This window comes from Giraffa tippelskirchi, chromosome 10, assembly GCF_054371585.1.
Source record: "Giraffa tippelskirchi isolate mGirTip1 chromosome 10, T2T-mGirTip1v1.2.pri, whole genome shotgun sequence".
Lineage (NCBI taxonomy): Eukaryota > Metazoa > Chordata > Mammalia > Artiodactyla > Giraffidae > Giraffa > Giraffa tippelskirchi.
Genome location: NC_137284.1, coordinates 132,960,995 through 132,983,544, shown reverse-complemented (window position 1 = coordinate 132,983,544; position 22,550 = coordinate 132,960,995). Strand labels below are relative to the sequence as shown.

At 40.9% G+C, this 22,550-nt stretch overlaps 1 protein-coding gene across 3 annotated transcripts in view; it reads left to right on the top strand.

The window, feature by feature from the left end:
- Positions 1–10,172: 10,172 nt before the first annotated feature.
- Positions 10,173–22,550, top strand: part of GPR37 (G protein-coupled receptor 37) — a 34,844-nt gene continuing 22,466 nt past the window's right edge. For all 3 annotated transcript variants that reach the window (XR_014066735.1, XM_081534145.1, XM_081534144.1), the window contains exon 1: positions 10,173–11,258. Coding sequence is in view for 2 of the 3 variants with exons in the window: in XM_081534145.1 (XP_081390271.1) it covers positions 10,233–11,258 (1,026 nt within the window). In the remaining variant the exon portion in view is untranslated. The remainder of the gene's footprint in view (positions 11,259–22,550) is intronic.

Here is a 22,550-nt window from a genome sequence, read left to right as displayed (position 1 = left end):
AGCAGGCAAATTTTTATCTGCTGCACCACCAGGGAAGTCCAAGTACTGTTGAATAAATGAAAGATGAATATATATATTTAGATATCACAAAGTAGATCTCTGAGTCAAATATGCCTAAGTATTGTAATTATGCGCTCTTCATAAAATAAAATTGACATTAAGCTCTTTTTTATTATCCCTTGTGGCTCAGACAGTAAAGAATCTGCCTGCAATACAGGATACCTGGGTTCGATTCCTGGGTTGGGAAGATCCCCTGGAGAAGGGAATGGCAGCCCAATCCAGTATTCTTGCCTGGAGAATTCCATGGATAGAGGAGCCTGATGGGCTATAGTCCATGACGTTGCAAAGAGTTGGACATGACTGAGAGACTAATACTTTCAATTTTTTCAAGCTCTTTTTTAAGAACAAAAATCCTCATACTCTGTTCCTAGCAACACTGAACTGCTTGCTCTGTACACTTCATTGTTTTTCTCTTCTCCCCATCTTGGCTGGAGTCTGTCCCTCTGCTTACAGCACAGGTTCTTCCTCCTCCACTTCAGTAACTAACTCTTACCATTCTACCCTATTATCATCCACCTCCCTCAGGGAGCCTCTTTGAACCACTGACTTGTGGCCCTTTCCCTTCACTTTCAAAGAACTTGGTTTTTAGTCCATGATATAGGGCAAATAACCTCACCCACTTTGGCCACGGTTGCCTTATTTCTAAAAATGAAGAGGTTGTATTGGATTATTCATCTTTAAGTTCTTTTTAGCAGCCAAATTCTCTTATTTTTATAAGTAAGATTCTTTTATGAAGTCCAATATATTCATTAATGGAAATCCAGGGAAACTATCCCAAACTACATTGCCTAAGAGGGATCACCATGGGGAATCCCTCTTAGACAGATAGTAGACCACTGCAAGGGGCCTGGGTCATATTATCACTTAAATGTCCTTTCTTGATTACAAGAGGAGATAATTGGCTTATTTCTGATCTGAAGTGGAAATGAAAGCCTTCCCTTCTCCTAAAAGTGGATGCTCAGGGAAGGAGACTGAGTGAACGGGTGAACCTGAAAATGCAAACACTAAGGAACTAGTTGGACCATAAAAGAAGCTGAGCACTGAAGAATTGATGCTTTCAAATTCTGGTGCTGGAGAAGATTCTTGAGAGTTCCTTGGACAGCAAGGAGAACAAACCAGTTAATCCTAAAGGAAATTAGTCCTGAATATTCATTGGAAGGACTGATGCTGAAGCTCTAATACTTTGGCCACCTGATGCAAAGAGCTGACTTATTGGAAAAGACCCTGATGCTGGGAAGGACTGAGGTCAGGAGGAAAAGGGGGAGACAGATGATGACATGGTTGGATGGCATCACCGACTCAATGGATATGAGTTTGAGACAACTCTGGGAGATACTGAAGCATAGGAAAGCCTTCTGTGCTGCAGTCCATGGGGGTCACAAAGAGTCGCACATGACTTAGCAACTGAATGACAACAACAAAGAAATAGTAGCCTTAAGTATCCAAATTTGATGACTTTGGGCCACATCTTAACATTTTATTAATTTGACTGTTCAAAATGTCTATGTTATCAAACCAATTTGTTGTGGTGATAATACCCAATCCCACCCTCTCCAAATACTGTTAAAAATAAATATAAAGCAGAGCTCCTTCTAAAAAAAGTGAAAAATAGCAGAAAGATTATACTGGAAAAGTCCATTGTTTCTTCTTTGTTGACTAATCTTTGGGGTAGCGTTTTATGACTCTCACAAAGCAAACCTAGTTTTGGCACCACTTGCATTTCAACTACTAGTCAAGAAAATAATGGCTAAAAGTGGTAAGATTCAAGGCTTAGATGAATCCATTTAATCGATTTCTTTGCTGGAGCTAACATTTAATAGCTTGCCAAGAGAGCCAAATCAATGATGCATTCTTTAAAAAAAAAAAATCCTCCTAACGATCTCAGTGTTTCACTTTGCATACCGAAATGCATGTTCTTCTTTCCTGACTTTGCATAGAAAAACTACATTCTAGTCAGCTATAAATTCAAATTTCCTAGTATTTTAAGTTTTTTTTTTAAAAAAATTTTATTTTTAGTCGGAGGATAACCACTTTACAATGTTGTGCTAGTTTCTGCTGAACAACAACATGAATCAGCTATATGTACACATATATACACTCCTTCCTGAGCCTCCCTCCTATCTACTCCCCGTCTCACTCTTCTAAGTCATCACAGAGCACTGAGCTGAGCTCCCTGTGCTATACAGCCAGTTCCCACTAGCTATCTGTTTTATACATGGTAGTGTGCATATATTAACGCTACTCTCTCAATTTGTTCTCCCCCGTTCTTTCCCTCTGTGTCGACAAGTCCATTCTCTACCTCTGCACCTCTATTCCTACCCTGCAAACAGGTTCATCTGTATACCATTTTTCTAGATTCTGTATTTATGTGCTGATAGAAGATATTTATTTTTCTCTTTCTGATTTACTTCACTTACTAATATTTTAAAAGGTTAAACCAAGATTTGATGTAGTTTGGCTTGCCTTGTTTTAATACTTGAATATTATTGAGTATCAGTGTTACACAGAAAACAGACTTAGAGAATAATGCAAGGCCAGAGATGGGGCAAAAGTTGACTGGGGGGTGTGATTTGTATAGGAGAGTCTTCAGTTCAGTTCAGTCGCTCAGTTGTGTCCGATTCTTTGCAACCCCATGAATTGCAGCACGCCAGGCCTCCCTGTCCATCACCAACCCCCGGAGTCCACTCAAACTCATGTCCATCGAGTTGGTGATGCCATCCAGCCATCTCATCCTCTGTCGTCCCCTTCTCCTTCCACCCCCAATCCTTCCCAGCATCAGAGTCTTTTCCAGTGAGTCAACTCTTCGCATGAGATGGCCAAAGTATTGGAGTTTCAGCTTCAACATCAGTCCTTCCAGTGAACACCCAGGACTGATCTCCTTTAGGATGGGCTGGTTGAATCTCCTTGCAGTCCAAGGGACTCTCAAGAGTCTTCTCCAACACAACAGTTCAAAAGCATCAATTCTTTAGCGCTCAGCTTTCTTCACAGTCCAACTCTCACATCCATACACGACTACTGGAAAAACCATAGCCTTGACTAGAGGGACCTTTGTTGGCAAAGTAATGTCTCTGCTTTTAAATATGCTATCTAGGTTGGTCATAACTTTCCTTCCAAGGGGTAAGCGTCTTTTAATTTCATGGCTGCAATCACCATCTGCAGTGATTTTGGAGCCCCCCAAAACAAAGTCTGACACTGTTTCCCCATCTATTTCCCATGAAGTGATGGGACCGGATGCCATGATCTTAGTTTTCTGAATGTTGAGCTTTAAGCCAACTTTTTCACTCTCCTCTTTCACCTTCATCAAGAGTCTTTTTAGTTCCTCTTCACTTTCTGCCATACGAGTGGTGTCATCTGCATATCTGAGGTTATTGATATTTCTCCCAGTAATCTTGATTCCAGTGTGCTTCTTCCAGCCCAGTGTTTCTCATGATGTACTCTGCATAGAAGTTAAATAAGCAGGGTAACAATATACAGCCTTGATGTACTCCTTTTCCTATTTGGAACCAGTGTATTGTTCCATGTCCAGTTCTAACTGTTACTTCCTGACCTGCATACAGGTTTCTCAAGATGCAGGTCAGGTGGTCTGGTGTTCCCATCCCTTTCAGAATTTTCCACAGTTTATTGTGATCCACAGTCAAAGGCTTTGGCATAGTCAATAAAGCAGAAATAGATGTTTTTCTGGTTCTCTCTTGCTTTTTTGATGATTTAACAGATGTTGGCAATTTGATCTCTGGTTCCTGTACCTTTTCTAAAACCAGCTTGAACATCTGGAATTTCATGATTCACGTATTGCTGAAGCCTGGCTTGGAGAATTTTGAGCATTACTTTGCTAGTGTGTGAGATGAGTGCAATTGTGTGGTAGCTCGAGCACTCTTTGGCATTGTCTTTCTTTGGGATTGGAATGAAAACTGACCTTTTCCAGTCCTGTGGCCACTGCTGAGAGTCTTAGGAGGAGTCTTATTGATACAAGATACAGCTTGGATCTAAGTATGGATCTAAGTATGGATCCAATGGAATAAGGAAGTAAAAGATATATCTTTATAATATTACATTTTCTTTGAATAACTGTTGAAAAGTTCTGCCTATTGTGATTATTTACAGGATTTAGAACTAGTATGATGTAATTACTAAGGAAAATATACTATTTGAGAAGTTATAGAGGACAAAAGCCCAAAGTGATTGGGTCTCCTGCTATTAACATATCACTTTGACTAGGTGCCAGCCAAGAACTTCTGCATCTCAATGGATTTTCACCAAAAAGTAGAACTGAATTTCACAGAGAATTTACATCTAAAGAGCTGAGAAAGGTTAGGGCATTTATTTGAATATGTGTCAATGAATCTTCAGTATTATCCTTTTTTACATTTAAGTTTCTTTCCAATCGAAAAGACTTGATCATGCAATATAGAGTAGTTTTTTTTTTTTTTAACATATTTTATGTAGCCCAGTGGCTACATTTTTTTCTGTCATAGTTAAAGGACTATTTTTATTATTGTTGATTCATCTAAAATTTAAATATGTTAACACTGATAGTTGATTTTCAAGATTTTCATTGATTTTCAATCATATTGGTGTTTTATCCCAAACAATACAATTTGTTCCCATTCATCAGTTCTAGTTGGGTTCTCAATAGGGTACAGGGACAGGATGGAGCAGCTAGTCGATAGAGGCTTCTAAATGAACAATGTGTAATTTAGGGACAGAGTTTGCAACAACAAATTGTTTGTAAAAAGACATAGTTTGACTCTCAGAGCATAATAATCTGTTGGTTGCAGGTTATAATTTCTTTTAGAAAGTGGTCCTTTTGAATTGCATGAAGCCAAATAAAAGGAAAGAAAAATTACTAAAGTGCATTGCGCGCTGAGTAAAACTTCTCTTGTTCAGTGATGTCTCTTAGAACCTGAAATAGCAATTTCTCTTATTTTGAAATGTGCCTTATTTTAGCACACCAAACACTAAGTGAAGTGTAATAGACTGTATAGAAATGCCAAGACAGGTAATAATTTACATGTTTTTTTTTGTATATAAAGTCAGTATTGTATATTATAAACTCCGTGGAATGCTGGCACAGAAAAATCCATGTTCAAATCAGTTCTTACACAGATAAACTATCTCTGATGTAAACAGACAATGATTAGCCAACATCTTTTCTGATCTATTTTTCTAAAACAGAGATTATAGAAACAGATAAATTGTGACTATTCCCATTTAAAAAATTATAGTTACAAATGAGATAAGTTTTGGGAAAAAATTGAAAGACTTTTTTTTTCTTTTGTAGTGAATGCTTTCTAACTTTTAAAAAATATAATAAGCCTATTACTTTAGACTTTTATTTATCAAGTATGATCTCCTTCAAGACTTTTATGTTCTTTGTGGCATTTAAATTTTGCTAATAACAACAAACAGTTGAACTAATAAAAACAACACAAACATTTATTTATAAAGTCTTTTCATACCTTTGCAATCATTATAACAACTTGGGTGGGCAGAGCTGAGAGCACATAGGAGTATCCTTGTTTTACAGATAAGAAAATTGTGTTTCCCGAAAGATATATGATTGACATTGTCCCAGACTCCAGGGTGGTTGAAAGTCTATGATTTTATTCATGGTCACGGTAAGTCTTTACTTACACAGCCAAAGAATGGCACATCCAGGTTGGAAGGCATCATCCTTCAGGTTAAGTAGGGGCTACCTATGAAGAAGGTGTCATTTCAGACAAGCACAGGAAGCCCCTCCACCAGGATTTTCCTAAACCACTGTCAGTGGAGCCTACCACTTTGAGAACAATGCCCAATTCAAGCTAATTATGTATTTTCATTGTATTTCTCCAGTCTCTCTAGATAGTCTTATTTTTTCATTTCAAAATGTGTAAAGAAATAGAGAGTGAGAGAATAGAGTAATGGACTAGGAAAGGTTGTCCTTTAAAAAGGATGGTCAGTGAAAGCCTTTCTAATAAGCTGATTTTTGAATACTTATGAACATATATCCAATAATCCCAAAGAAAATCTTAACAAATTGAACTCAACACCACTTTAAAAAAAAAAAAAAATACTATAGCATAGTATAAGGCTTATCTCAGGAATGCTTAACATTTAGAAAAATTTTAAAATAATCTATGAAATTAAGATAACTAAGGACAAATATATTTATCTTGACAGATGCAGGAGGAACATTTAATGAAATGTAATCATCATTCATTATTGAAGCTGTTAGCAAACTATATATATATATATTATATATATTATTATCGTATATTAATTATATACTAATATAAATATTATTTATATTATATATAAAATATATTTCATATTAAAGACCTCAGTATGAAAACTAAATAGTGAAAACTGTGAAAAGAATGTTGGGAAAGATGTGATTATGACATCGGAGTAGGAAAGATTTAATAAGCAAAACTCAAGAAGCAAAAGTATAAAAGACAATAATGATTAGTATTTCTAAATGTTTTATGTTTCTGAACCAATAAGGACACTGTCAGCAAACTAAAAATCAAGCCACAAGTTGGAAGCAGACTGTGGTACAGTAGTAGTAACACCCATTGCCATTCTAGGATGGTCTCAGGAATGTCACAAAAGACAAAATCCAGGTACCAGTAAAATGCAGAAGATGCTCAACCTCATCAGTAAGTACAGGATTGCAAATTACAGTAGCAATGAAATGCATTTAATCTCCACTGGACAGGCAACAATGAGTGAGAAAGACAATATTCAAACAACTTTTTTTTTTTTTCTTTTTTTTCTTTTTTCTTTTTTTTTTATGAGGGGATGGGAAGAAAGTGGGGGCTCTCATATCCTACTCTTGGAGGAGAAAGCTGATGGTGTTAATGTCCTATGAACCTGAAACGTTAAGCTGGCCTAAAAGTTTGTTCGGGTTTTTCTGTAAGATGGTAGAGAAAAATCCAAACAAACTTTTTGACCAAACCAATATCTAAATATAAACCCTAGAGGAGCTCTTGCATGTGGGCACAAGGAAACTTCTATGCTTGTGTTTAAGAGTAAAAATCATAGATCATATATGATCTATCGTAAAAGTATAAAATATATGGATGAAAAGATACACATCAACTTCAGAATATTAGTCACCTCAGGTGACAGAGTGATGGGAATAGAGTGGGAGAAATCCTCTACTTTAATTGTAGTATTTCATTAAAAAAAAATTTCAGGAGGGGGCAATTCAGGTTGGTTGTGAACAAGAAAAATAAAGTTGCCAAAATAAAGCCAGAGATACTGTCTCCCCTCACATCTCATTAGTTTTAAGTCTGGGTTATACATGTGAGCTATTTTTATGTCCTTACTCTAGACCACATTCGGAGAAGGCAATGGCACCCCACTCCAGTACTCTTGCCTGGAAAATCCCATGGACAGAGGAGCCTGGTAGGCTGCAGTCCACGGGGTGGATAGGAGTCGGACACGACTGAGCGACTTCACTTTCACTTTTCACTTTCATGCATTGGAGAAGGAAATGGCAACCCACTCCAGTATTCTTGCCTGGAGAATCCCAGGGACGGGGGAGCCTGGTGAGCTACCGTCTATGGGGTCGCACAGAGTCGGACACGACTGAAGCGACTTAGCAGCAGCAGCAGCAGCTAGACCACATTAATGTGTCACTAATTTCTACCTCTACACATAGCAAGGAATTCAAGTTCAATAAGAAAATATCTTTTTGTACTCTCCCCAGAAACTCCATTGTATTAATAATTGACAGGTGGCTTAAAGTGGTTCAAAAAAACACAAATTGATTATCTTATCATTCTAGAGGTCAGTAGTCTAAAATGATCGGGTAGGGCCTATTTCTTGCTGTTTTCCAGTTTCTGGAGATCTCCAGCATTACTTTAGTTCAGGGTCTCACTTCATTCAGACCCTCCTGCCTCCCTTTTGTACCAGCCCTTGTGATTTCAATGGACTCACTTGGATAATCCATGATCTTCTCCCCATCTCAAGATCTTTAACTGAAGCACATCTGCAAAGTTCCTTTTGCCAGGTAAGTGTTTTCACAAGTGTTAGGAATTAGGATGTGGACATCTTTTGGAGGGCCATTATTCCACCTACCACCATTGGCATTATTTCTCATTGTGTTTTTCTCCCAGATGTTTTTCTCTTTAGATGTTTTTCTGCCTTCTACTTTTTGGCTTTGTGGGATCTTAGTTTCCTGACCAAGAATAGAGCCCTACGCTCACTGCATTGGAAGCAGAGCCTTAAGCACTGGGCCACCAAGGAAGTCCCTAGATGTTCTTTTCGTTTCTCAAAATGTGTTTATTTCTTCCTCTATCACTTGCTCTCTCTTAATCAAATTGTCTGATATTTATCTGTTGAATTAGCTATACCCTTACAGCAGTGGCCAGAGTGTGGGATTTTATAGTGTAAAGGCTGGAAAGGCCTGGTCAGCCAGGCTGAAAGTTCTCAGTTAATTTCCCCCTACCTGTCATCTCCCTCTGCTTCATCAAACAAAAGGACTTTCATTGTGCTCTGAGTGTTTCCACTGTCACCCCTGGTAGGATGCCTCCTAAGGTATTAAAAGGGTGTTAGTTGCTCAGTCGAGTCCAGCTCTTTGTGACCAGGCAAGAATACTGGAGTGGGTTGCCATTTCCTTCTCCAGGGGATCTTCCCAACCCAGGGATCAAACCTGTATCTCTTCTGTCTTCTGCACTGGCAGGCGGGTTCTTTACCACTAACGCCACCTGAGAAGCCCAAGGTATTAAAGGTAAAATGATTAAAGGTCACGGGGCATCCTGAGCATCCCGGTTTTGCGTCCCACTCCCCAAACTGCTCATTCACTGTGATGGAAGCCTCTGAGCATCCTTTCTTTCCCGTCCTCAGTTCTTGGGAATACCTAAAGAGGTGAGCGCCCCACCTTACCACTCCCTCGGGGACCCGGCCTGAGCAAGCGCAGGGGCCACAGCCGATTGGAAGCGAACGCACGGGTCTCTCCCCTCTCTCTTCCCTCAACCTGGCTCTGGGACCGGTCTGGCTGGTTCCGACATCTGGGGAATTAACATGTCCCGCCCATCCCTAGCCTCGAGCCGCGCAGGCTCCGCGTCTCCGCCCTTGTTCCCTCGCCGCTTCCAGTTCCTACGTGTGAAAGCCTCTACAAAGGGCTTGAATGAAACGTGTGTGGGTTTAGTGAGTCGTAAGCCACCAGGGGATCCCGTCTCCTCACAAATCAGCATCTCTCGCAGGAGGCTGAGGAGGGGGAGGAGGCAAGGAGCGGAGCGCTGGGTTTCGAGGGCGCGCGCAGCGGCTGGAGCGGCGGGGAGAGGCCGGGCCACCTCCCCACTTCCCGGCCATGCACCGCCTCGCCCGCGGCGGTTCCAGGCACCACAGTCTCCGCCCGGGCTGCGCCCGCCGTCGCCGCAACGAGCTCCTGCGGCCGCCGGCCCAGTCCACCGAGGAGCAGCGCCAGCCCTCCCCACCCCACCTCCACCGCCGATTCCCTTCTCCGCGGGGACGCGCCGCCCAGCAGCCCGCGCCGCCCCCTGGTCAACTTGAGCGAGAGGAGAAACAACTTTGGCAGTGGCCGCGGGTTTCCAAACCCTCGCCTCCCGGTCCGCAGCAGCCTCGCGGGTTGCCGGGGTTAGGTGGGGCATAGTTTCCCGGACGCATCTGAGCGGTGTCTGGCAGCTAGCAACCTGTTTCCAGCGAGCGGGAGCGGGACTGTGGCTCCTAGGCATCCGAAGGAGGGCAACTTGTTTTTCTTTCCCTTGAGCGACCTCGGCTTGCTGCTGGATAGAGCCGCCTCGAAAGGATGTAAATAGGCGGAGCAACTGTTAACGGAGAAGGCAACCACCCCAAAAGCAGGGAGGAGCGCGGGGCTTCGTCCGGGCTTCTCCCAGTCGCAACATTAATCATCAAGCAGGTGTTGGTTGCAAGTTTTCAAGGTCAGCCACTCGGAGCAGCGAGTCCCTCCCTGAACCTTGGGGATACGTAGCGCCCGGGTTGGATTTGACTGAGAAATGCTCAGGACGCCAAACAAGGAAGGATCGTAGAGGGGGAGGATTGTGACCCCAAGACCCATCCCCCAACATCCCCGTAATCTCCCGTCCCCCGCTGCCGGGGCGGGGGTTAGTATGTGACATGTGCCTAACTCTCAGCGGCAACTTAGGCAGCAGGTGTCTGTCCTAAGCAGGAGCCGCTGCTGCTGGGTGCGCCCTCGCCCAGCCATGCGGGCCGCGGGCGCACCTCTCGCCCGCACCTCGCGGCTGCTGCTTCTGCTATTGCTCAAGGTTTCCACTTCTCCTGCCCTCGGGTCCGCCCTTGCGCCCAGGAAGGAAAATTGTCTGGGAGAAAGCTGTTCACCTACACTGATCCAGCGTCGCAGCAGGGACGCTTGGGGACCAGGAGATTCTGCAGGAGACCTTCTGCCAACTCGTGCGCCCAGGGAGGAGGAGCAGGAGGCAGTGGTGCGCTCGGCGCCCCCATGGGACCTACCGGCCGGTCCCGGCGGTGACCCAGGTGTGGGCAGAGGGGCGGAGGCTTCGGCAGCGGAACCCTCCGGACCTCCGGCTAGGCCACCTGGAGCCTGGAGGTGGAAAGGTGCCCGGGGTCAGGAGCCCCCTGAAACTTTGGGGAGAGGCAACCCCACGGCTCTCCAGTTCTTCCTTCACACCTCAGAGGAGAAGGAGAAGGGTCCCAGAGGCGCTGGCCTATCTGGGCGTAGCCAGGAGCAGAGTGCGAGGAAGGAACCCGGAGCCAGCGACCTTTATTACTGGCCAAGGAGAGCCGGGAAACTCCAGGGTTCCCACCATGACCCCCAACCCAAGACGGTCCATGGACCGTCGGGGCACGAAGGGCGGACGATTGCACCCCCTGGCAGGGCGCTGGCTCAGAATGGGTCCTCCCTTGAAGGAGTTCACGAACGCGGGGGTCCTCGGCGGGGGAACAGCACGCGCCCACGCTTGCGACTGAAGAACCCCTTCTACCCGCTGACCCAGGAGTCGTACGGAGCCTATGCGGTCATGTGTTTGTCCGTGGTGATCTTCGGGACCGGCATCATTGGCAACCTGGCAGTAATGTGCATCGTGTGTCACAACTACTACATGCGGAGCATCTCCAACTCCCTCTTGGCCAACCTGGCCTTCTGGGACTTTCTCATCATCTTCTTCTGCCTTCCGCTGGTCATCTTTCATGAACTGACCAAGAAGTGGCTGCTGGAGGACTTCTCCTGCAAGATCGTGCCCTATATAGAGGTAATGCCGTCCAGGGGGTCTCGAGCTACTGGCTTTATTCATTTCCGGGATTTATAGCATCAGGACTGCTGCTCCACACACCTACCTGGCTGCTGAACCCCTGCACTTTTCCTGAGTCTCTCCCCAATTTCTCTTGCCAATCATGTATATACATTGGCATTTATACACTGGGTGTGGGGGGCGGACCCGAGACGGCTTTGTCCAGTCACCTTCAAACTCATCTGCTCCTGAATTGGGAAATAACTATGATCTCATTATACATAGGATTGTTAAGGTTTTAAATGTATTTCTCTGAATATGGTGTTTTATGGTGTGTGTGTGTGTGTATATGTGTGTGTGTGTGTGTGTGTGTGTGTGTATATATATATATATATATTTGGAGACTGTCAGATTCTAGGGTTAATAAGTAATCAGTCCTTGACTGTCATTATTAGAGCCTAGCAGGTATAAAGCCCTATATCATTTATCTACTAGGTTTCTAGTGCTCCAATATGATTTATTACCCAAGAGTATTATTAAATTCTTTCCTTAAATATAAAAAATTGAGTAATATTTTATTTAACAGAGGAAATCTACTTTTCTTTGTTTGTCACTTGGTCTTGATACATTAGTAACCTCCCAAATTAGTTTTAGGGTCTGGCTGTCTGCCATGCTATCCCATCTGAATTCTTATATTCTTATGTCATTTCTGTCCCTCTGTTTTCCTTCCTCAATTTTGTAACGATTTTATTTATTTTGTATGAATGACCTTAAGCAAAAATAACACTTTGTACCTCGTGGCACAGAATTGATTGAACATTCTCAAAATATATAGTATATATTTGTCATTTGTTAGGGTGTAATGGATTGACTATTTTTCTAAGACTAGAAAATTTCTTAAGAAGTAGGGGACACTGAATAGGTTCTGAACTTTGGAAATGAGAATCTTTGAGTAAAATTTTACTGTAACATCCTACAGCTAGTGTCCTTAACCGTTTTTATGGTAGTTGGAATTTGCTCTTTAAATGGCTTCTCTTTAAACACCAGCTCTTGGATGGAACCCAAGTGCTTTGTTGCCAGTTGTGTTTTTAGCCAGCTGGCCCTTGATTTCCTCCATTCAGACTGCCCATTTCATTTATGGAAGCAGAAGAAGGGAAACTGTAAATATTCCAGAGCCCCTGATCCTGTCTGGCACCAGGGCCAGTGACACTATGTTCAACATTGTTCCAGGGCCTAGAGCTAGGGGATAAGTAAACAGAAAACAGTACCTACTGAGAAGGACCAAGGCAAGAAGCTGTAAATAAGACCCTCTGCTATCCTGGCAGGGATCAGCTGCAGGATCATTGCATGCTTGCTAAATCAGCTGTTGCTGCTTTACCAAGATCTAGGATTTCTCTTGTTGCCAAGCTCCAAGTAGCTCTGAAACATCTAATTTATTTGGAAGACAGCTCATTTTTGAATTGCAGAGAAGGAAGTTAAATTTATGGAAGAGAATTTGTGTCTACCAGTCATCTTTTCAAGGTCAATTTCAATGTAAGGTTTCTCTGATTGTTTAAATAGTGCAGAAGAAATTGACATATGCAAAAAAGAGACAAAAGTAAACTAGTAAGTAAATAGGAGAGTTACTTCCAAGAAGAGGAAAGCATATTGGCTTGTTTTAAATGTACTGGACAGGATAAAATTTCAGACAGTAGAGGGAAAACAATAAAGAGGACAGAAAAAAGAAACTGGGAAAGAAAAAGAAAATACTTAAAAAAAAAACTTTAAAATAATTTCATTCAAAATCAGAAAAGAATAATCAAATTTTGGTGAGTTTTATGAGACCTATGAGTTTTGAGTGATGGTATTTACTGTGTATGTGTTTTAATGTTCTTTCTCTAATTTTCTTTCTCTCTCTTTCAAATTCTGAGGATTTTAGAAAATATATATATTTTCATTGGTATTTAGTTTTTAAATTTAGTTCTCATCTCCTTAAGAATAGCAATTATTGTTATTTTTTACTCTGTATTTTCTCCTTATTCATAGCTCTTTCTATTTTTTTAGTTATTGGTACAGAGCTTTTTTTTCCTCTAGAGAAGCAAACCTTGAAGAAAAGATTCATTCATTTTTTTTCTTGAAAAATTAAACTATAATATACATTTTTACTGTTAGAGTAATAAATAAAGATCTTAAGATTTGGTGCTTCTATACTCATACTTTATCCTGTTCTTCTGAAATAATTCTATAATATTTCATCATTTTCTATGAAAATGATCACTACTGTGATCAGACAGTAGTATTAGCTCCACAGTTCCTGATTATGAGTGCAAGAAATACAGTCCAAATTTCAGAATAAAGCATTTCTGCCTCCAAGAGGCATTGCTATTTTCACAGAAGTAAGGGGGATCTAATGCCTATTCCATTGTTGGGTTTCTGGGGAAAAAAAAAAAACAGGGAAGTTGAATTGTGATGCAAATGTCACAAAGACCTCAGCAGACAACACAGGAGCTCTAGGGCTGGGATGGTTCTACAGGGATGTCCTGAATGGAGGCAAGAGGACCCAGCCCTTACCTAACCCCGTGATGGACCTGGCACTGGATGCAAGTTGCTCCAAGGAAGGGGGCATAACCTTGAGCTGGGTGGATCTCTTTGGTCAAGGGCAATCCTATAGAGCACTACAGCTAAGAGCCATCAACTACCAATAGTCCCAGCAGCTAGGGAAGTCAGCATTTCATTCCTTAAAGGACTTTTGGGTGGGGAAGCAATCTGTGTGGGGAACAACAGCATCCACTACAGTGACGTTTGAATTCTCATGTTGAATTAGAACCAGGTAACATTCTAACTGAATCCCCTCATTTTAAAGATGAAACATGACACTCAGAGAAATGACCCCCCTGAGTATATACACTAGTCAATGGCAACCAGACCCTTCCTCTCAACACTTGATGTTGATATTTGGTTATCAGGCAAATATCTATGAGGCAAAACAGTGTCCAGTGGTTGTTTTCTTTTTCTGCTCCTTGTTATCTTTTAAAAAGACTTTTGAATCCAACAGACAGGAAAAAACAATAAACCTAAAGTTGACATCGTTTGTTTTATGATGAAATTTATAGCTTTTTATATTTTTAAATTTCATCTTCCTTCCCATAAACTGACAGTAAATTCCCTAGTGGGTAGCTCATTAAATTTTAAAAAGTTGCAATAATTTGGAACAACTGCACTTTTTAATGTGCCACAGATGATTATCTTAATAATCAAATACAGATATATAGGTTGTACTTTATGTTCTTAACAACTACAAACTGTCTTAGATTGGGGAGCACATTACAAATGTTTTTAAAAACCTTTTCCACAATTTGCCCTCATTCTGAATCTTTTTCTTCTTGGCCACAAGACTCTGAAAATTATTTAACATTTCATCTCCTTTTATTATCAAGATTTGATTCTTTCTTTACTTTTTACTTTTTTACATTTATCTTGTTTGTTGGCTATTCTTCCTTTTTTTCCCATCACACACTATTGATTTATAAAGTCTGAGCTACCATTTTTCTAGTAGTTGTTTTTGCCTTTTTCAGTGTGTTTATTTTAAAATTTTAACCACAATTCATTTTGATTGATCTTTACAGATTTTCTCTATCTTCTCTGTTGCCTTCGTTTCCTTCTCTATTACAGTTCTTTCTCCTTCAGCTTGAGTATTAGCATCATCTTAAGGAGGTGGAAGAATTTAGGAGAGAGTTCTCTTTGTATAGAAAAATAGGTGTTTCTTCAGCAGAAAGGATAGGTCTTTGCAATTTGTGCTCAACTCTTCTTTTTTATTTCAAAGTGTTGACATAAAATTTAAGGAGAACACTGAGCTTCCAGAGTCTATCTCTAGAAAGGGAGTTCTATTATATTTAACGTTACTGTGAGTGGGAACATAGTGGGAACATTTGTCGTTGATAATTTCTCTCTTTCTCTTCCAGGAGTACGAAGTCTCTGTGGTTTAGTGATAAGTCCCATAAAGACCAAGGGTAGACGGAATGGTAGGAAAGGGGGACAGGAGAGAAGGAAGTCTGGGTGAATGGTGGCCATCCTAACACATACATCGTTTTAAACTGGTTTATCAGAGAGTCACCAGAAAAACAAAACAAAACAAAACACAAGACTATACTCCAAGCAATAGTTGTTTGTGGAGAGAGAGTGTATGTGCGGCTTGCATATGGAGGTCTGGGTGTGGATTGCTGTAGGAGGATGGCAGAACAGCTCCCTACCGTACCATTCTCTAGGGATCTAACAAATGCTTCAGTTCAGTTCAGTAGCTCAGTTGTGTCCAGTTCTTTGCAACCCCATGGACTGCAGCACACTAGGCTTCCCTGTCCATCACCAACTCAATGGAGTTTGAGCAATGAAGCTTACTCTAATTCATGTCCATCGAGTCAGTGATGCCATCCAACCATCTCATCCTCTGTTGTCCCCAGTATTCTTGCCTTGAGAGAACCTCATGAACAGTATGAAAAGGCAAAAAAGATATAACAAATGCTTAAAGCCAAACAACTCAGGCATTGAATGTGGCAACTGGAACAGCTCTTTACTCATTACTTGATGAAAGCCGACTAGAGTGAAGTGTATCATCTGATCCAGATCCACTGCTAAATGTATATTTCTCTTTGGATGTCAGTTGGAGGTTTTGAATAATATATTGTTGTTTTTTAGTTGCTAAGTTGTGTCTGACTCTTTTGCCAGGCTTCTCTGTCCATGGGATTTCCCAGGCAAGAATATTAGAGTGGGTTGCCATCTCCTTCCTCAGGGGATCTTCCCAACCTGGGGATGGAACACTCCTCTCCTGCATTGGCAGACAGATTCTTTACCACTGAGCCACCAGGGAAGCCATGAGAGAATCCTTGTTGTTGTTCAGTTGCTAAGTCCTGTCTGACTCTTTGTGACCCTATGGACTGTAGCCCGCCAGGCTGTTCTGTCCTTGGAATTCTCCGGGCAAGAATACAGAGTGGGTTGCTATGCCCTCGTCCAGAGGATCTTCTTGACCCAGGGATCGAACTCCATCTCTTATGTCTGCTGCATTGGCAGGCGTGTTCTTTACCACTAGCGCCACATGGGAAGCCCTTATATTGCCGTACAGGTGTGCTATTCTACACAGATTTCCCTAGAACTCCGACATTCAAGTACTAACATGCTGATCACAACAGATAGTAACTTTGCTTGAGGAGTGGATTAGATATTGGTTTGTTTAGTAGCTAGGTCGTTTCTGACTCTTTGAGACCCCATAGACTGTAGCCCACCAGGCTCCTCTGTCCTCAGGATTTCCCAGGTAAGAAAACTGGAGCGGGTTGCCAATGGGCTTCTATGGCGTGGCTCGGAGGTAAAGAATCTGCCTGCCAAGGCAGGAGGCACAGGTTAGATCTCTGGGTAGGGAAAATCCTCTGGAGAAGAATTACTTATACTGATGGACTTTTAAGTGGAAGAACACAGTTTTGAGAGCCATTTGAAAGTTACTAATAATATTCTCAGGGAAAATAAACACACTGAATGAGAATGGTACTTAACAAATATTGTATGGTTTCCTATTAATCCTTTATAATAATTTTCACATTCCCATGCAAGAGAAATATTTGGCTGATAATTCCAAAGAGTTAACCAGAAAAGAAAAAAAAAAATAGAGTGTGCACCTATGTAAAACTCTATTCATGAACAGTGTACGATAAAGTTTATTGAACTTGAGTTCCACCTGAGAAATGTTGTTGTTCAGTTGCTAAGTCATGTCTAACTCTTTGTGACCCCATAGACTGCAGCACACCAGGCTTTTCTGTCCTTCACTATCTCCCAGAGTTTGCTCAAACTCCTCTCCATTGAGTCTGTGATGCCATCCAACCATCTCATCCTCAGTTGTCCCCTTCTCCTCCTGCCTTCAATCTTTCCCAGCATCAGGGTCTTTTCCAATAAGTCATATCAGGTAGCCAAAGTATTGGAGCTTCAGCTTCAGCTTCAGCATCAGTCCTTCCAATAACTATTCAAGGTTGATTTCTTTAGGATTGACTGGTTGGATCTCCTTGCAGTCCAAGGGACTCTCAAGAGTCTTTAGCACCACAGTTCAAAAGCATCAATTCTATAGGTCTCAACCTTCTATATGGTCCAACTCTCACATCTGTACATGACTACATACATGACATGTCATAGCTTTGACTATATGTACCTTTGTTGGCAAAGTGATGTCTCTGCCTTTTAATACACATGAGGAATGAAAGTTTTATAATAATCAAATGTGAAATTCAAATACTTTCCTTAACTATTGATTATAAGAATGCTTTCCTTTTGTAAAGCTTGCCAGTGAAGTAGAAACAAGAATATGGGTTTTTCTTTACTTGCCTCCTAGAGATATCAGTTGGCTTTCAGCTTTTAAGAATTATACACAAAACACCAGCACCCAACAAGGACTAAAGAGCAGCTTGAATAATTCATTATTTTCTATAGTCCTCTTCCATAGATGTCATTATTCATTCATTTATTTACTATCCATTCATTCATTAAACATTTATTGGGCTTTTCTTCTATGCTAGGCACTAAGTTAGGAGGGAACAGGAGGGAAAGAGAGGAAAAAGTTTCCAGAGTTCAGTAACATAGATGTGTTACTGCTATTATAGACAAGTGAAACCACATGCTATATAGTGTGATAATACTATAAGAGGGGCTTAAACAAGTTGTCATGGAGGTTCAGGAATGGCTCTGGAATCAGTCATCTCACAACTGTTCTCCCTCTCTCCAAAGATGAAAAATTCAAGTGAAAACTATGTTCCCTTTTATTCTTCTTCCATCATATTCTTACTATTAGTTTTCATAAATATATACAGCCTAGAGTCATGGTGAAAAGCTACAACTATTAATTCTTGCTTTCTTGTTTTTTCAATTTGTCCTAGGATATGAGATGTATGAGATATTTCAGCAGATATGACTCTCCTAGACATTTCACTTAGAATACAGAATTATTCTAAATATTGTTAAATGTTAAATTATTATTTGGAATACAATGCCTGAGATAACCATTTCCGAGTTGGAATTAGTCATCCTTATTAGTCATAAAAACATTAAGTAAATTGAGTTTTAAAGTTGTGCTTAAATGAATGGTTTATTTAGCAGTGCAATAGCAGAATGTTAAATGATGTCCTTTTCTTCTGAAAATCTCATAAACATACCAATTGTTTAATTTGACCTTAGAGGACCTGGGAAGAAAGGCTGACAAGAGAGATACTTAACACCTTATAGAGCCAGGGAAAATGGAAGCATGGAGAATTGGAGTCATCCCTCAAGCCCACAATCAACTTTAGGACTTACCCTCAGTTTTTGAGGGCTTTCAAAGTATCTGGTTATATCAACAAAATATCCCTCAACAGTGAAAAAGAAGTAAATATTTATGCAAAAGCAAAATAGATCTGAGCTTCTGAGTCTACCCAAGGCTGAGAATTAAGGCTCTACCTTGTCCTCCACCCTTGTACTACATGGGCCATGAGAGAAGGCTCCCACCTTTAATAGCTCTTGCTGTGAATTGTAGGGTTTCCCCGGTGGCTCAGTGGTAATGAATCCACCTCCAATGCAGGAGACTTGGGTTAGATCGCTGGGTTGAGAAGATCCCTTGGAGAAGAAAATAGCAACCCACTCCAGTATTCTTGCCTGGGAAATCCCATGGACAAATGAGCCTGGCAGGCTACAGTCCTAGGTTTAATGGTATCTCATTGGAAGCACAGGGCTCTGAGTCTGGGATATGGACCAAGTGGGGAGAAGAATGCGTAGACTGCTATGCATTGAGGTTTGTCTCTGACACTGCATTTCTGCATCCATCCTCCAGGGATCCTCTGTCATTTTTCTTCCCACAAATTGACCTGCCAGAGTCCCATAATTAACTCAACTTTATTTCCAAGACTAACTCTTAAGTATTCTTATGAGAATGGTATTCTTTGTGCCAGAAGAGATGATCTCTTCTAAAATTTCAAGGTGGAGTGGAGAATGGAATTGCTACAACCTCAAATATGGGCTCTTTCTATTTGCAAAGTTGGTACAGACACTTTGCATAAAACTTCCATAAAAACTGGATATAATCATAGTTCCAGACTTATTCTTGAGATAGAATACTTTCAGCTTGTGAATTTATGATGGTTTTCAATGTGACCTATCAGCACACTTGAATGGTTCACAGCATGAACGAGGCCAAGGTCACTGATTTGATCCTAGCCTAGAATGAGTCATTTCAATTAGGTCTATGACTGTACTTGGGGCTGCCATTTTTCACTCCCTTCTCATCACTTCCTGCCTTCAGGGAACTTTCCTCCTACCTCTACCAATTCTCCTTGGTTCAAATTTCTCTCATATAGGAAAAGCATCTGTTAACTAATTCACAGTCAGATGTGACATTGAGAGATACATGCCTTTTATAAGAAGGATGAATAAAGAAAGGGTACTACTTCCTTAACCTATTACCCAGAATAAGATTTTGGTTAAGAACAGAGAAATTTTATCTTCAAATATGGTCTCTCAATGTCATTCAAGTCATAATTACCTAAGAGCAAATAGATTAGGCCAGTTCTGATTTTGTCTTTAGTTTAGGTTTATCACCATATGCAAGGGACTGCTTGCTGTCCAAGGAGTCCCGTGGACAGCAAGGAGATCAAACCAGTCAATCCTAAAGGAAATCAATCCTGAATATTCATTGGAATATTCACTGATGCCGAAACTGAAGCTCCAATACTTTGGCCACCTGATGCAAAGAGCTGACTCATTGGAAAAGACCCTGATGCTGGGAAAGATTGAGGGCAGGAGAAGAAGGGAGCAACAGAGGATGAGATGGTTGGATGGCATCACGGACTCAATGGACGTGAGTTTGAGAAAACTCTGAGAGATAGTGAAGGACAGGGAAGCCTGGCATGCTGCAGTCCATGGGGTCACAAAGAGTCAGACACCACTTAGCAACTGAACAAAAACAACATGACCATATGCAGTGGTGCAATGTCATTATTCACAAGAAAAAACGTGAAAATTTGTTACTGGTCTTTGGAAACTCATCAGAACCCCTAGGTGAAAAACAGAAATTCCAGTTCATTTTAAGATTGATAGAAACAACATCATAATATCAAGAGTTGAAATCTAGACTTTGGGCGTGTGGGAAATACTACATTTTGAAATCAATTTCTTTATAATCATGGAAAGATGAAATAGGCTGGGTACAATTGAAATAGATATGTATGATAAGCAGTTGTATCAGATTAAATCTCAGTGATTTTGATAAAAGTAAGGAGCCCTCTTTTTGACTGTGGAAGAGTGCCTGTGAAGGGCTTTGTTTCATTTCAGAGGCCTGTGCATCCTTGCCAGGGTTGAGACACATCTCTCCTACTCACTCTGTATTTTGGTTTGGAAACACTAATACAAGTGTGTCACTGCCACAGGATCGTGATTAGCATTTGCTCCAAAATGAAGACCTTTTGATAAAGGCCAGCACATTGACAGTGATGAATAAAGTGGCTTTGATAAACAGTGATGATAAACAGTGGCTTTGAAAAACATGGTTTCTACACTGTTGCTCAAAAAAGTGTCTCTGGTGGGGAAGTTGCCCTGAAGAGTTTCGAGGAGATGCATTATGGAAAATGTAAGAGGAAGCCAGGGACACAAGCTCAAGCCATTTAGAGTTTCACAGGAAACTCTACCCTGTGCTCCTCCTGCTTTTTTCCTGACTGATTGTTAGGTCTCTAACCATGGACTTATAATGGGTTATCATTCATGGCCCAAATGAATGGGTTTTCTTAACAATGATGCTCTTGTTTTCAGGGTTACTTGTGTACAAAGGACAGCCCATAAATAGATGCACTTGTCTTTCTGAGGTAAAATATAAGTTAGGCGAGAGTACAGTTGTCATGACTTTGGTTAGAAATTTTCCTGTTTTATAAAAATCAGTGTATTCCAGTTGCTTCACTGTAGTTAAGCATGTGGGTTCAATGTCAAATGAAAGAATTTTTGCTTGGAAATACATCAGTCTTTTCTTTCCCCATCAGTGTTATCACTGAGGTCTAACAGAGGGTTTAGCAAAATATACTATTTATTTGGTATGAGTTAAACTTTCATAGCTTGACCTCATTCATAAAGGTTTGTTATTTGCCTGTCTGCAGGAAGCTTCTGAGAAACGGAGCTATAGCTACCACAGGATTTTCGTAGATGACTGTTTTTCATAACATATCCATGTGCTCTTTCTTCACATCATTTTGAATGAACAGGGATTTAAAATAGTACTAGCTGAAGACAGTACTTTCCTCTCAGCTGGATGTTTGTATTGAGTTAGAACCTTAAATGGTACGGAGAACTCTTGTGCATTGGAACTGCTGCTTTCTAACGTGAAGGTCTCCACTTGCCCTGTGCCTGTACGGTCCCTTGAAGCAACACTGCAGGTGATCACAGGTGACCAGAGCTGCCCACAGCCTCACTGTTCTAGAGGTTGACTGGGCAGCAACATTTGCTGTTGTTCTTCTTCCGGGACACAAAGAAGGGCAGAACATTGCTGGTGAAAGAAAAGATTTCAGAGTTGTTTACTTTGATTCTCTAGTGCCTGTATTTTGATGCCAATCCCCTCAAAATGCTATATTATTTTCCCAAATAGTTAAAGATTTCTGCTTCCAACTTTCCTTTGATCTTGATTCTCGGAATTAACCATCTTGCCCATTCAAAGTGTTTACATTTCTGCTTTTGTTGATGTTAATTATTCCTCCCGTTGCAGTTTAATTAATAAGAGATTGCATCTCACGCATTCCATCTCTCAGAATATTGCTTCAAAGAACTAACCATCTAAGCTAACGCTTAAAGCTTTACTCCCAAGAGCATATTTCTAGTGATTTGGAATTTTAGCAATCAGATATGGTCATTAAATGCAGAAAGATCCAGCCTTCATGATACAGTTTTGTAATTGTATATAATTGCACCATTCATCTTGGTAGAATTTCTAATGAGCTGTATGTAAACAAGTATATTTAAAAATTGTGAAAGAAATCTTTTCATGGCCAAATGTTACCCCAACATTTAGCAATTCTAATTACATGGATAGATTCCATATCTGAGTGAACAGAAATTAGTCCACCACTCCTTGTCCGGCTGATTTTTATCCATGCATTTCTGTGGAATGCAGTTAATTCTCTACAAAGGTTGACAGCTTCCTGTAAATAACTTGGGAAAGTACTGAGTGGGGACCTTGTGCCTTTCTTGCTGTTTCACGTCATGTTTCAAGTTCATAAGTGAATTTATAGAAAAATATCTGAAGTAATAACACTGCAGGCAGTGGCAGCAGTAGAGAGTAGCTATCTGGGATTGGCA